Source organism: Carassius carassius, chromosome 19, assembly GCF_963082965.1.
Source record: "Carassius carassius chromosome 19, fCarCar2.1, whole genome shotgun sequence".
Taxonomy (NCBI): domain Eukaryota; kingdom Metazoa; phylum Chordata; class Actinopteri; order Cypriniformes; family Cyprinidae; genus Carassius; species Carassius carassius.
Genome location: NC_081773.1, coordinates 1,505,597 through 1,522,198, shown reverse-complemented (window position 1 = coordinate 1,522,198; position 16,602 = coordinate 1,505,597). Strand labels below are relative to the sequence as shown.

General features: G+C 39.6%; 1 protein-coding gene across 2 annotated transcripts in view; it reads right to left on the bottom strand.

Moving 5' to 3' along the window:
* Positions 1 to 2,046: 2,046 nt before the first annotated feature.
* Positions 2,047 to 16,602, bottom strand: part of LOC132094846 (kalirin-like) — a 214,968-nt gene continuing 200,412 nt past the window's right edge. For both annotated transcript variants that reach the window (XM_059499476.1, XM_059499477.1), the window contains 10 exons: positions 16,169 to 16,243; positions 13,043 to 13,070; positions 12,697 to 12,859; positions 11,930 to 12,051; positions 11,712 to 11,843; positions 11,279 to 11,443; positions 5,940 to 6,018; positions 5,640 to 5,840; positions 5,058 to 5,196; positions 2,047 to 3,725 (listed from right to left, as the gene is read on the bottom strand). In XM_059499476.1, coding sequence (XP_059355459.1) covers positions 3,180 to 3,725; positions 5,058 to 5,196; positions 5,640 to 5,840; positions 5,940 to 6,018; positions 11,279 to 11,443; positions 11,712 to 11,843; positions 11,930 to 12,051; positions 12,697 to 12,859; positions 13,043 to 13,070; positions 16,169 to 16,243 — 1,650 coding nt within the window. In that variant the 3' untranslated portion in view covers positions 2,047 to 3,179. The remainder of the gene's footprint in view (positions 3,726 to 5,057; positions 5,197 to 5,639; positions 5,841 to 5,939; positions 6,019 to 11,278; positions 11,444 to 11,711; positions 11,844 to 11,929; positions 12,052 to 12,696; positions 12,860 to 13,042; positions 13,071 to 16,168; positions 16,244 to 16,602) is intronic.

Sequence of the window (16,602 nt, the reverse complement as noted above, 5' to 3'; positions counted from 1 at the left end):
TGGAGGTTATTATTAGGGTGTCCAAGTGGGTGGTAGGCAGAGAGCAGCTTGAGTCTGGAGTCTGTTCAACACCAATAAGGGAAAATTGTACTATGTGAAACCAGTGCTGAGTGGAATCAACAGCTTGTGGTTTATATAAATGACAAAGGTATTTGGAGAACCTTGCACACTCTCAAACTATGCTGAGACGTACCTTTTCAATCTGAGTGTATCTTGTTTAAGTGACATGAACAGTAAGCTATGGGTCACAATCACCCATCTAGATGTTGGAAGAGGAACCTTTCCAGACTGTACCAGGGTTGAAAATAAATTTGTGAGGGCTGTGGAGTTTTGCACCCCTTTTTAGGAAATCATGAGCTTCTGGGTTGTCTTAGCCAAACCAGGTAGAATTCTTCCTAGATAATGATCTATAACCATCATCACTTCTTTACTTCTGTTACATTTTGTAGAGACTGAATATTCATTATAGCTTCAACCTCTGGCATAAATGCCATGCCCCAGAAACTGAATATGTGTTTGTCTTAGCAGACATGTTTCATCATTATGCTTCAGTCCAGCATTAGAGTGGACCATCTTCAGGACCATCTTTAAGCATTGTTTACAAACCTCCTGTGTTTTATGATAGCCGTTTATGTTGTCAATGTATGCTACATATGTATATATATATATATATATATGTATGTATATTATTTTTTTTTTCTCAGAACTGGCATCACGTTGCTTCCATAATTTCTTCAATTATGCCACACCTGACCATTCTGTCTAGTTTGACTTTCACTCAAGGACTCTTATCTAATTACAATAATTAGAATTGAATTGGGTTATGTACCTCAAAGATCAATGTAAATATGCTTTTGTACTTTCATTTTGTGGAACGAGGATGTAATATTAACATTTATAATATATTAAAATAGTATACTAAGATAAGAATGCTCGCTAGCATTTATAAAACCATCTCTAGATAAACAACATCAAGAAAACCTTTTCTAAAAACAAAGCACAGTTTATTAAACATTCAGTTACAAACAAACAGCCCATATGAATCAAGAAAAACAATATTTCTGTTTTGTTTGCACATTTTACACACAGGCTTCTATACAATCCTATTGCAGGGGTATATGCGTGAAGTAAAGACCTAAAGAGCAGATCTGGCTTTATTTTTCAGCGATCTCCTGAGATGTTTTTCAATGGATCTAGTTTGGGTGACAACTACTGTTAAAATAGAAACTGAATCACGTTTGGGATATTTTGATGTTGGTTGTTTTAGATGTGGTGAAATGAAACTAGGGCCAAATATTATGGAGGTGTTATTAATGCAGAGCAGAAGCTTTATACAGCAGGAGCTGATGAGGTTAAACATGAGATGTAACGATTGTCCCAATGCAGTATTCACAGGTGTGTCATGCTGTACTGTCATTATGTGTAATAATTCACTGTATTCACTAAACCGGTCTATTAGGCTTCCTTTTTGAACTATGTGCGCCTGGCCTGTCAAAGCTGAAACATGGCTGCAGTGTCAGTTTAACATATTACACCTCCGACGGCACATTCAACATACAGAACAATTATACAGTCACACATGAACACATTACACATGGCATATCTGGACATTTCTACAATACATCAATGTGTATAAAAATAATAAATTAAACAAGAAATTGTGTTTAAGGCTTTTGGGGCTTTTTCCTGGTCATCGTGTGGGTATTTTATAAATTATTAAATTCAGATTTAAAAAGTTGTTTGAGTAAGAGTTTTAAACTAATTAATCCTTTTATTAATTGAGGATGCATTTAATTAATCAAAGTGATAGAAAAGTCTATTAATGGGTCTTGAAAATAAAAGTACAACAAGTTTTCAACATCATTGCTAGCAAGAAGAACGGTTTCTTGAGATCTTGATTCTTGAAAGATCATGTGACATTAAGGAAGGGAGAAATGACTTGTAAAAAGTATAATTTAAAATATATAAAAATGAAAAATGAACAGTTATATTGAACAATGATAATTCACAATATTTTTTGTGAGCAAAAGAATCTCTGAGAACAGGTTTAAAAATCTTGACTGCAGACTTTTAAAATAGGCGATGAACTGTAATAACTTTAGTCTGTCATTTCAAGACAACAACATTCTATTCAATTTATATTTTTCTATTGTAAAACATTCAAATTCCTCATTATGCCTAATGACAATGATGATACTCATGACCCCATACTATTAAAACTGAATACATTACAGGTTAAGTGGTGGACGATCAGTTATTTCTACATGCAGGTATTTGTACAATAATTCCTACCTGTCAAATATTCTACATTCTTTAAATTATCTTAATGATCCTGTGAAAAATATATCTGCTGCCAGATGTAGGATCGCAACATTTCTTTTCACATCCAATCGTCAACCACATTGTATTTCATTGAGTCATCATTCATTTACTCATGTCGCTCAAAACCCATGTTTGAATTTGAAATTAAATGAGTAATGATGTATACTCAGCTCCAAATATGAGCTAAAAGGCTCATAAAATTGAGGAATTGACTGCTCTCTTCCCATTGGACCTCTAAAATAACATTTGCACATAGGCATATTCAAACTGGCATGTTGCAGTTGGTTATGATAAATGAGACAACCAAAGCCTTTCAGCATCATAGAACTCAAACCTGATGTGCCATATTTGAATATATGTGAACAAATTAAATTTGAGAGCTTTTTTTGGTTTACTTTCATTGAATGGAAATGATTCAAACTTGATTTGTTTTAGCACATCTTATGAATCTGGAACAGCACGAGTAAGTGATGACAGAATTCTCATTTTTGGTTAAACTTTTCCTTTAAAACCTCGCAATAGAACTGAATGTACAACAACACCCAACTACTGGTCTGTTTAGGACTCTGAAAGCACTAAAACACACCACCCTAATCTTTAATATGACATTCAGTGATGTTACTACTCCTAGCTCTGCAACTACTGCAATTCCCACAATTCCAGTTTACTTGTATTTTCTGAATCTATCAACCCCCCGGGCCACAAGTCATAATGGAGCAGGCCAATAAATGGTACTAGAAACACTGTGTACAGTAAGTGCACATTCCTAATGATATGATATATAATGTAAATGATATCTATTGTTGACAAAGCATGTAACATGCTAGAATCTCTTTCCTCCAGCCCACGTTCTCCTCTCATAACGTGTGTCCCATACTGCTGCTGACCAGTCCTTTAACGTTTGTCACAGGTCTGACATCATGAAGCTGTTTGCGTCGGTCTATAAACGCAGCGAGTCTGACTGTGTCCAGTGGTGTTTTGGAGTAATCTCCACTATGAGCGCTGACCCATGGGTGTTGCAGACATGTGGCTGAGCTCGGCCTCTTCCTGGGGTCCTGGTGAAACATGGACACAATGAAGTCTTTAGCGGCCTGGCTAATGTCACTGAAATACTCCTCAGGAAAGCAGAAGTCCAGCCTGCAGATGTTGACGCAGGTCTCCTCCAGACTCTCGTCCAGGAATGGGGAGACTCCACTGAGCATGACGTAGGCCAACACCCCTACACTCCACACATCTGTGGACAGGGACACCGGGGTGCCCTGGATGAGCTCTGGAGCGGCAAACTCAGGGTTCCCCAGGAGGAGATGCACATAGCGGTGACTCGAAACCTGTACAGCATCGCCCAGATCTGAGAGCTTCACGCAGGGCACCGGCACATGGAGGTCCACCAACAGATTTTCAGGCTGAAGAATGAGAAAGAGTTGAAAACTCAAGACTCTGCACAAGGTTTCAAAACTCTTCTTTAAGGCTCACCAACTTAACACTCTTGCCATAGAAGAACCAGTTTTGTTTCTTCTAAAAAACCTTTCATGTAACATTTCTTAAAAGAACAAATTTTTTTCTGAGTTTGAAAAACATTTTAATAATCTAAAGAACCTTTTTCTACTATAAAGAACCTTTTGTGGAATGGAAAGATTCCATGGATGAAAAATGTTCTTTGTGGAACCACTGATGCCAATAAATTATTTCATAATAGTGTAGTGTGTGCATGTTTGTATAAAAGTTAAAATGCTAGTATTGTGGATGTTTGCCAGGGTGTTGCAGGCTATGTGGTTATTAAAGTGTTCTGAATGCTTTTAGCACATTGCTGTGTGGTTTTTATCAAAGTCCTTTTTATCAACTCCGATCTACTTGAATGGAGAAATACAGAAATCTCATAAATGCCTAAATTTCAATAGCATATTTCAAATCAGTAATGAAATCTGATATTAACTGTCGTTTAACTGCTATTTCTTACACTCAAATAACATTTTAAAAACACATTTTTTAGGTTGGTCCAGCCAATGCACGTGCAGTGCCAAGCACCAGTCTCAGGATACCTATATTAGAGCCGTCAAATTGTGTCTTGCAGTCTCTCCCAGTGGGATTCGAACCTGTGTTTCTGGCATGGGGGGGTGGGCTAACAAGGTGGCTAAAGACCTAGAGTCATTTGCTAGCGTGCCTCTTGAAACCAGGAGAGTGAAGTTTACTTACATTAGGGTTAGGGTTAGGTGACAGCACTACTGTAACCCTACGGTTCTGCTTCCCATTCACAGCTCTTACCAGCTGGCCTCCGTAACACTCACCCCCCTAAATATCACTCCCATCCGGGTCACGGCACCAGTGTAACCCCTACGATTCTACTCCCCATGCACAGCTCTTTCCAGCTGGCCTCTTTTACATATCTTGGAAACTTGCATCTTGCACACATCTTGGTGTATACAGTCTTTGGTTTTATTTAGGTATTTAGCCTGCAGGGGTGTTCTAAGTTTCTAAGATGTTGCTAGGACCTTGGTATGCTGGGGTATTGCACTAAGGTTATTAGGTTTTATTTACAGTAGGGTTTTAGAACACTGCCGCATGGTTGCTACACATAATGTTTGCTGCTAGAGCATTGCTATGCAGCTGCTAAGGTTTTATGAGTGGGTTGATTTGGACAAGCATCTGCTAAATGATTAATTTTTTTACGAAATAAGCTGTTATTTTATTTTTTTTATTTATTTCACACATGCTGATGTGGTGGTATGATGTTTTACCTTGAGGTCCAGGTGAGCTACTCTGCATGTGTGCAGGTGCTGCAGAGCTTCCAGAGTGTCTTTAATGAAGAATGCCACCTTCTCCTCCATCAACTCATCGTGAGCCACCAGATAGTCCAGCAGACGCCCATCCTCAACCCTGAACACACATAAATATGATCATATCATTGCAGGTCATTCTTAAAATTAAATTCCGCTTGAGTTTGTTTGTTTGCGGAAAAAGAGATTGGTGTTCCACAAAAATGTTCATCCCATTTCATACTAAAAAACAGACTAAAATCTCATTGGGAATTTTATTTTACTGAATATTTATTAAATAGATTAAGAATATGTTGAATCTTGGAGCTCTACTGCCATCTATACAATTCTGCAGGGATAGCATCATTTTGTAGGTCATTCTGGGAGCGCGCATCGTCCTGGTTACTTTAGCAAAAATGTCAATAGGCTTTTTTCCTGTTGGCTTTGAGATTATTGCAGAAAGCATGATTTGTATGATCCTTCCCCCATCTAGTCCCATAATTGTGTAATTGAGAAATGGGTGGTCAATGGAAGTGTCTTTGCTTTTTAAATGGATTTACTCACAGCTCAAGAACCAGCATGTAGGCCATGGGAGACTCATAGGTATCAATCAGTGCCACCAGCTGCGGATGCTGGACGTGATGCAGGATATTGGCCTCATGGCCCACCTGCTCTTTCTTCTGCATCTTCTTATTGACAAACTTCACAGCAACCTCCTTCTTACTGGCTTTACTGAGACACTTCCTCACCACTGAGAAACGACCCCTAAAACAGAAAACATGAGTCAGCGGAGTTTGTTACTGACAGGATAAAATATGATGGACTGCCTTTTTGGAAAAAAAAATTAACATAAAAAGACTATACCGTCCAATTTCACATAATTCTGTGAATGCAGATTCAAAGTTGTCTTTCCACTGGATTCCAGTGCCGTCGTATGATGAGGCTTCATAAAAGAGAAGAAAAAAAAGATAAATAAAGAGTTTATTTACAAAAACAGATAACTTAAGGTTACTCACGTAACCCCAGTTCTCTGATAACGAGTGTGGTATCTCAATATGGGAATCGTCTCAGGCATGATCAATCCTGGAACCACCAATTACACCACGTCTGTTGGTTGACAGACCAATCAGTCCCGCCTTCCCAATATATACCACTGTATAATGGTCCCCACCTCATTCTCAGCATATCTCTTTCCCGTGCTATTGCAAGGAGGGAAGTGTGGTGAGATACCTCACTCATGTTATTAGAGAACCGGGGTTACGTGAGTAACCTAAAGTTCTCTTTCAAACATTCGTTCGGTATCTCACTATGGGATATAGACAACTCCCGTAGTGCAGATATGCTGTCCAAAACAGGCATGCCAACCAACTCAGTAATGTGTGAAAACAATAACACCAGGCATCCATGTATTATTCACAGAATAGAATGGAGACATGTGAAATAAAAACAACATCTGAACAAGTGTTTTTTTTATTTATTTTTTTTTTTTTACAAGGATGGAATAAGCCAATGAAGGCTCTGTAACATCCAACCTATAAACCTGACAAAAGTGTGGCGAAGCCCAACTCACCACCGCACAGATGTCCTGAATTGATACGCCCTTAAACAACGCCCACAAGGTGGCTAACCCGCGGGCACTCTGAGCCTTCAGCCCCTCTGGAGGACTTACACCCATGCTATTATAACAAAATATAATACCTTCCACCAGTCAGTGGGACAGGCGTTTACGAGAAATAGGTTTAGCCTTATGAGAATCAGCCCATGAAACAAATAACTGATTACTCTTCTTAATCCCTTCATCCTGTCCATGTAGTGACACAACACATGGACAGGGCACAAAAAAATGAAGCCGCTTGTCTTTCGATGAGGAAAAAGGGGGCTATGAAAAGCCAGTAAATCCAACTGTCTGCAGGTGAAAGTTGACTTGAGCAAATACCATACAAGGGTTATGAACCGACAAAGCATGAAGTTCACCAACTCGTTTCGCGGTTGTCAGAGCTAATAACAAAGCAACCTTTAGTGAAATGAGCTTCAAATCGATATTATCTATTAGCTCAAAAGGCGACTGAGAGAGTGTGTTAAGGACCACGGACAGATCCCACGGCGGAATCAGTGGCTTTGAAATCCTGTTCAGACGCAGCACACCCCTCATAAACATGCACACAAGCGGGTGTTGGCCTATAGTATTCCTTTCAATCCCCACATGGCAAGTAGAAATTGCAGCAAGATAAACCTTAATGGTAGAGAAGGCTCTCCCCTTATTTAAAAGTTCTTTCAGAAAACACAACACCTCTGCCACTGAACATTGAAAAGGTACAGTTTGCCTTTGCGTGCATCACAATTCAAATACATTCCATTTCCTATCATATACAGAGCACTACGAAGCCGCTCTCGCATTTTGAATTGCCAGATAAAAGAATAGGGGGCAATGGGTATTGTTGGGCGAGTTGAATAGATCTACAGCAGCTCGGCCGAACCTCTCCCACAACTGGTTCACTACCTGATGGTGGAGAGTCCATTCTCTATACCGAGCATTCCCCCTAGACAGGAGATCTGCCCCCACATTCATTATTCCTGGGACATGAGTCGCTCGTAATGAATGAAAATGCTTCAAGCCCCACACAATGGGTCGGCATGCTAGACTGTGAAGCTGGGGAGAACGTGTTCCCTCTTGGCGATTTATATATGCCACTGCTGTTGTGTTGTCCGATCTGACCAAAATCTGGTGATTCTGTAGGAACTGCATGAAATTTTTCAATAATAGAAACACTTTTAACAATTCCAGGAAGTTTATATGTGCGTTCTGTAGCGAGATGGGCCATTTTCCTTTCACTATTCTGCCCTCGCACACTGCACCCCAGTCTGTGAGCGATGCATCCGTCGTTACCACCTTTCTCAGAGAAATAGCTTCCAGCGGAGTCCCCAATTCCAGAAAAACGCGATGCCTCCAGCAGCGGAGAGCGAGCAAGCAATGTGATGACACTTATCACTTTGCGGTTGAGGCAATCACTGTGCCGCTACCCAGCGCTGAAACTCTCTCATCCGTAACAGTCCCAATGGGATGACCGACACTGCCGAGACCATCAGGCCTAGAAGATGTAAACATAGTCTGAATGGGACTTTGTTCCCTTTCTGGAAAAGGGAGAAATGACCACTAATTGAAAGAATGCCTGGCACAGCTCTGAGTTCAGCCTGAGACCCGGGTAAATTATTTCCTGCTTGGGCACTAAGCAGCTTTTCGTGTTGTTTATTTTGAAGCCTAAGCCTTTTAAATGAGACACAAGCCGATTCGTATATATCTCTTCTGTGAAAGTCAGCATCCTTCAGATCTACTGGTGAAAACCAGTCTCTGGGACGAATAACATTGTATAATGTTTTTACTGTGAGCATTTTGAACTTGTATTTTCTGAGGTGTTTGTTGAGGTTCCGTAAGTCCAAGATGGGAAGGAGATCCCCACCTCTTTTGGGAATGAAAAAGTACCGGGAGTAAAAACCGTGCTGGCTGTCCTCCAGCGGCACCACCCAAATTACTCTTTTGCTCAATAGAAAGGTTATTTCCTCCTCTAAAATCTGAGCTGACTCCCCTTCTGCTGTTGACATTAACACACTGTTAAAAAGTGAAGGTTCTACAGCAAACTGCAGACGATAACCCCATTCTATCGTGGATAATAACCATGGGTGTACTGCGCATGCGCGCCAACTATCTGCTCACTGAAGGCGTGGCGGTGCCATCCAGCGGTGCAGCTAGGGGTTGCACCTCTGATTTTTATGTATTTTTGTGTATTTTTGTTTTTATTTTCACACAAGTCTGTGCCCTTTGCCCACTGCCTGGATGCACAGGAAACATTTTTATTTATTTCAAATGGAAACACTTGTGTAAACTTTCGTCCTCTCTCTTGCATAACCCCGAGGATGGAGAGGGGAGAAACAACATGTGGGACACTGGATGAACAGGTGCCAACAATCCAACAAGAGAACTTTCGCCCTTAGAACATTTTTCTTAAATCAAAGAATCTCTGCTTCTTTGGCAGAGGGAGGAACAAGACTCCTGCGTTGTGCAGAGGGGTGCTACAGAGATTCCGCGAGTGCTGTAGCCCCTCTTTTGACCCAAAGCCAGACCACAGGTTAGGTCGCTTGTTCCTTTTTTCCCTACCAGAGGGTTAGTTGGGCGATGCTTAGCCGCTGCTGGCGCAAATGAAGCCTTGCCTCTAGGCTGGGGCTGTTTTGGGTGAACCTCCCTCTTCATTATCTGCTGAGGTGGGGTGGGGGGGTGGGGGGGTGGGGGGGTGCTAGGGTTTCTGTACCCTGACTGACCCCCCCTGGAAGGAGGTTGGGGTTGGGGTAGCATTGACGCAGATCTCTTCCCACAAAGCTGAATCGGGTGACCCAGCATCAATCTGCCTCCCCATCTCCTCCATGAGCTCAGTTTGGTATGCTGTGAGCAGTGAGGTGGCATTTAGGACTCTGGCAGCCAGGACAGGAGCGGTAATTTTTTTGAAAAAGAGAAGCAGACAACCTCTCTGTCCTTCCTGGCAGAAAAGGTGAGAAGGAGGATAGGGCTGCCTGTCGATTGGGCTGGAGGTGACTTGTCACTGAAAATTCGACTGGAGGTGGGTTGGACATCCCCAACACGTCCATATTATGAACGTCCAGCCGAGAAAAACCTTTAACAGGAACCCTATGTGAGAAGGGTTTGTCCCAGTAGCACCTCATCTCTGTGACACATGCTGGGATGGCTGGTAGCAGCTGCTTGACTGGGGAAGCATGCAATGGCAGCCTCTTCCCATTATATAAATCCCTCTCTGTACCCTGGCCGTCTTGCTGAGATGGCCAGTTGATAGAGAGTTTAGCAGCCGCTCTTGTACACATTTCAATAAGGTCCAGTTCCGCTGGCATGGGGAAGGGGTACTCACCGATCGCACTGCCAGGCCTGGAAGAAATATTAGGAGGGAGGATAGCGTTCTCTTCATCATCCTCTAAATCCTCCTCTAAGATATGGGCAATCGTCTCATCATCTTCATCCTCCTCTTTGTCCCCTGCCAAAGGGTGTGATTCAAAGAGGGTAGGAAGTTCCGGAGATATCTCGTCCATTAACTCTCCCCAGCTGTACTGAGCCTGCGGAGCAACCTCGTTCATTTCCGCGGCAGGCACATAAAAACTTGGGTCCCCTTTATTCGTGGCCGTGACTCTGCACTCCAAAAACCCTTAACGGGAACTAAGAGCAGTGTTGGCAGCACTCGGGATTAGTGAGTGCAGCCTGTGCATGTCTAACTCACAAACACGCTATGCACAGAGGGTAAGAGTCTTTAGAAGAGAGGGATCTTTCCCTTTCGCTGTGCTGCTGGATGGGCTCATAGTCGCCATAACAGAGATGCGAACCAAGAGATTAACGAGATCACCACAACGTGCCTCTCGATAATGGGTCTTCCGCAAATTATTCCTGTAAATGGATCCGTACACCACTTAAAGCGAGCGAATAATTAAGAGAAAAGGCTGTAACCGCTCAATAAAACAAATGAGAACCCGCCTTGACGCGCTGGTCCCCACTGCTTAATAAAAAACAGCAGAAAAAAATATACACGTTAACAGAGAGTATTTCCCCATCCAAAAAGCAGCCACGTTCAGTGACGCACCTAAAAGTCGGCTCGTCCGTGAACAGTTTATTGGCAACTCATCGAGGATCTGCTGAGGATAGCTTCCAAAAGATCTTCATAGGGAAGATAACAAGAATGAGGTTGGGACCGTTATGCAATGGTATATATTGGGGAGGCGGGACTCCTTCATCACTGTCGTGATTGGTCTGTCAACCAACAGACGTTGTGTAATTGGTGCTTCCAGGATTGGTCACGCCCGAGGCGATTCCCATAGTAAGGTACCAAACAAATGTTTGAAAGAGAACTCAGTTTTTAACAAAATCAAGTTTTTTCAATGTGCATTCCAGTTAATCTCAATCAAACTGCAGTTGGGTTATCCAGTTTTTCTGAATACACTCTTTATATACATATTGTATGCGCAGCACTGAATAAACAGCAACAATTTGTTTTAATAGATAAACTACTCTAGAATATCATGTACTTTCCAAACTAATACACTTTCAAGAGCCTTTCAAGATAATCCATTTCAGTTATGATACAGCTACCTACAATAGACAGGAAGACGGTACAATTTGGAAAGGTACTTATGTTTGTTTTGAGTGTATTGACCTGTGCTGGGTAATGTCACCATGTTTGAGGGTTCACTAGGTGGGCTGATGCCCCAGGGGTTACTGGCACTGACTCTGAACTGATAATGGCCACCAGGAATCAGATTCTCAATCTTCACACACATGTCTGCAGTGGATACCACCGACTTCTGCCACACCAGAGAGTCTGCACACAAATACATACACACAAAACTTACAAACATATAAAACTTTAATATGACAGTTTTTTTTTTCTGGAGGATCATGCGACATTGAAGACTAACGTGATGTGACACTAAATTACTAATATGTACACTGTACATCAAAAGAGCAATTACATGACCACTTTAAGTTTCTCTCAGTAGAACATAAAGCAGACAGTAGTTCTCACTTCTCCCAGTGGATGTTCGGCTATGTTGAGTCTGCTGGGACTTTACAGCTGTGTAATTGTTTACCTTCCTGCCTGTATTCCACAGTGTAGCTGGAGATGGCAGAGTTTCCTGAGCTGGCTGGAGGAAGCCAGTGGACAATCACTGCTGTGCTGCTGGCTTCCTGTGCCACAGGCCGAGCAGGGGCAGCTGGGATACCTGAACCACAGAACGTGAGGACATTCAAACATGTGGAAAGATGAACTGTAAACTCCCCATCTTTTTTCCCTTTTGTTTCTTTTTACCTTGTACTTTAATAGATGCAGATGAGGAGGCAGTGCCGTGATCATTCACAGCTACACATGTGTAGATGCCAGTATCCTGAGGCATCAGATTACAGATCTTCAGCACTATATCACCTGATTCCCTGAGGTTGAGCAGGCACAGCACACAGAGAGAGCGTTACTTTAGAAAGCTACTTTCAGAAATATCATGAACATGAACAATATCATGATACAAGTTTTTGTTTACATAATATATGTGCGAATAAATATAATACTCACACATGCATGTATATATTTCAGAAAAAAATGCTTTATATATTAAATATATAGTGCCGTCAAACGATTAATTGCGATTAATCACATCCAAAATAAATGTTTTTGTTTACATAACATATGCATGTGTACTGTGTATATTTATTATGTATATATAAATACAAATATGAATGTATATATTTAAGAAAAATATGTTATGTTTATATATATATATATATATATATATATATATATATATATAAACTTAAATATTTTCAAAATATATACTTGTATGTGTGTATTTATATATACACAATAAATATACATATATAATGTAAAAAATAAAAACATATTTTGGATGTGATTAATCGCAATTAATTGTTTGTCAGCATTAGGACTAACATATACACAGGTACAAATGTGCCTTTTAGGTACTAATATGCCCCCTTTAGAGGTAAATAAGTACAAAGGTGTCCCTTCTGAAAAGGTACTGGCCCAGTGACAGATTTACATTGGGACTGATTGTGGATTTATACCTGATATTGATCGTGAATCTGTTATTGTTGACCAGCAGACTTTGATCGGGTCCTTTCAGGGTGATTGTTGGCTTGGGTCGAGCACAGACTTTACAGCACAGGACCACCGTCTCCCCCAGAGCACACGTCACGTCCGCTAGAGGCGTCAGGAACTCCGGAGCCACTGTGCATCAATATACAGCACAATGTCACTCTGATGAATCTTCTCTTTCATCTTGCTTCATTCAAGAAAATCTTTAATTCCATTTCTAAAACAAACTACAGGTGACAAATGTATGATCACAATATATACTAGCAGAACATACAGATAAACTACATCACAGCATCTGTGCATTAATAAACTCACCCTCTTGGATGAAATTAGGGTTCAGTAACTGCAAAACAGACAGATGAGTGTTAAAGGTGCATGCTTTAAGCATTCTAGAATATCAGAGAGTCATATACTGAATGTATATGACTCTACCAAAAAAGGAGGAAGTTTTATGTTGTGCCATGTCAGCATGAGCCAACAGAGGGCAGAACCTTTACATGACATGATAGACACTGGCTGTATTTAAAATGACATACAACTCATACAAATTTTTTCAATTTCAAGATCTGGGGGAATTGTAAATGTTGAACATTACTATGCTATTTCGATTTTAGCCATTGTGTATGTTCAAAATAGCATACTAACATACTACAAACACTCATTTCTGCAGTGTGCTATTATTGTGTAGTATGTCAAATCCTGAATTGAGACCAAATACACCCAGAATTTCCAGAAATACAGTGTGCTCTGAATGACCTTGGATTAAAAATTATTAACTATTAAAAATATCAACCACAATCTATATATATATATATATATATATATATTATTTGATTGACAGCATGTAATATGGTGGCTGTCCCTCTTTGGGTTATAAGAGCCAGTCGTTTTTTTTTTTCTGACAGAGGCCTCATCTGGTCTTTCTGCTCTAGAGGAACCAAAAAAAAAAAAAAAAAAAGATTTCATCCTAATTTAAGTAAATCCTACATTTTTCTGTGCTGGATATACTGTCCATTATGCAGTAAGATTTAAGATTTTATTTTAATTCAGTATTTCTTTCTGAATATTGCCAAAAGCTTTACACTCGGGTTAAGGCCCATTCACACCAAGAACAATATACAGATAACTTAAACAATAAATACATTGGCAGATGACACCTGTTATTAAGATACTAGAGTTCACAGAAATGTTATCAAAGATTTCATCAGAGTTTTACTGTTTTTCTATTGCAGGGAATCTTAATATTCACATAGATAATGCAGAAAACAAAACTACAAAAGAAATTATAACGATTTTAAACACTTTTGATCTGATTCAGCATGTGTATGGATCAACACACAAATATTGACACACTCTAGATTTACTCATCAGTAGAGGTCTAAACATTTTTTCCATTGTCATTAAGGACGTAGCATCTGATCACTTCTGTATTTTTTTTTGATATATTGATATATCTGTCTCTGCTAGAAGGAGATGCATTAACGAAAACTCTAGTGTGCTATTTATGGAGGCTATATCTCTAACACAAAGCATTTCTGCAGATTCTGCTGCTCTTCTCCTTGATTCCTTAAACTAAAAAGTTAAAAATGTTATTGATGACATAGCTCCTGTGAAAGTCAGCAAGAAGACTGGCAGACATAAATCAGCTTGGAGAAAATCAACAGCAGTTCAGACTATGAAAAGACAATGCAGAAAAGCTGAGCGGATGTGGTAGAAGACGAAACTTGAAATTCACTATAGCATCTATAAAGACAGCATCTTCATGCTGTCAATGTGGAACTTGCAACAGCTAGACAAACTTTCTTCTCAAACCTTATAAACAGTAACTTAAACAAGACTCACACTCTTTTTGCTACTGAAGAGAGACCCCCCCCCCAAGTCAGACTCCCAGTGAAATGCTATCTGACAGCAAATGCAATGAGTTTGCTTTCTTCTTTTCTAAGAAGATCAATAATATCAGAAAGGCAATTAGTACATCCTCAAGTTATGCAGAGTTCAGACTGCAATATCAAAAAGAAGATACTACTATGTCTGCGTTTGAAGAAATTGATGGCAACAATTTGGAAGAAATAGTACAGACTGGAGACTGGAAAACTGGGTCAGGCTTTCTGGGATGGTAATCAAATGGTTCAGGTCATACTTAAAAGGGAGAGGCTATTATGTGAGTCTAGGAGAGCATAAGTCTAAGTGGACGTCCATGACATGCGGAGTCCCACAAGGTTAAATTCTTGCACCGCTCGTGTTTAGCCTGTATATGTTTCCACTACGTCAAATAATGAGAAAGAACCAAATTGCCTATCACAGCTATGCTGATGATACTAAGGTTTACCTAGCCTTATCTACAAATGACTACAGCCCCATTGACTCTGCCAATGCACTGATGACATTAACAGTTGAATGTGCCAGAACTTTCTTCAGTTAAGAAGGAAAAAAAACTGAAGTCATTGCATTTGGAAACAAAGATGAAGTTTTCAAGGTGAATGCATACTTTGACTCTAGGGGTCAAACAACTGAAAATCAAGTCAGGAATCTTTGTGTGATTCTGGAGACAGACCTTAGTTTCAGTAGTCATGTCAAAGCAGTAACTAATTCAGCATACTATCATCTAAAAAAACATCGCAAACATTAGATGTTTTGTTTCCAGTCAAGACTTGGAGAAACTTGTTCATGCCTTTATCCCCAGCAGGGTGGACTATTGTAATGGGCTCCTCACCAGCCATCCCAAAAAGACCATTAGACAGCTGCAGCTCATCCAGAACGCTGCTGACAGGATTCTGACTAGAACCAGAAAATCTGAGCATATCACACCAGTCCTCAGGTCCTTACACTGGCTTCCAGTTACATTTAGGATTGATTTTAAAGTACTTTTAATCGTTTATAAATCACTCAATGGCCTAGGAGCTAAGTACATAGCAGATATGCTGACTCCAACTTGTTTTGAGTGAACACTTGGTATTTCTAACTGACTCGATTCTAATGATCTGAGTGCTCTGTTAGGTTTATATTTGAATTATCATTGTGTATGAAATGTGCTATATACTGTAAATAAACTTGCCTTGCTTATTATGAGTGTGTGATATGGTTATTTCTTTTATTCTGATGTGTGAATGAAAGTGATTTTATTTTAGCTGTGGTGTGAAATCCCTTGTTTTATAAAATAAGAATGATTATGAAAACGTTATAGATATTGTCCTTGGTGTGAAAATGCCAGTCACTCCACACAATTAGTTAAAATAAAAACTTACCAACAACAACTAGGCCAAATAAAAACCATACCCATATAAAAAGAGGTTTAGATATTTCTTTAGATAAGAGCTTTAAAAATAGTATCTATTTACTAATAAATTCAGTTTATTACAAAATAACAATTACAAAAATATAAAAAAAAATAATAAAATATAAATCTTATAGGGCAGCATGCATTGAGATCAGTATCTCTACCTCCATACTAGTTTTGGGGTCTAGTTCATCCTCGTAATCGGACTCGTCTGAGCTGCGGGAATCCTGTGGTTTGGGCTGAGAGAGAAGAATGTTACACACTTACAGTAAAAAAAGGACACAGAATTCCAGGCCAAAAGGACAGGAAGACAACAATCCTTATCTTTTGAAATGAATTACTTATTAGTGTCATTAATTACAAATTAAGAAAATGGAACTTTGATACTCTGGCATTTTACTAAAGAATAATAATAATACTAATAATAATATCAATAATATTATTAATAATAATAATAATAATAATAATAATAATAAAGTTTATTAAATACATTTGACAAAATAATTGAGATTATTAAAAGACTAAGACTGAAATGTTGGTGTAAAAAACAAACAAACAAACCCTACCCAACCTTTATATTTTAAGTCACACATACTTG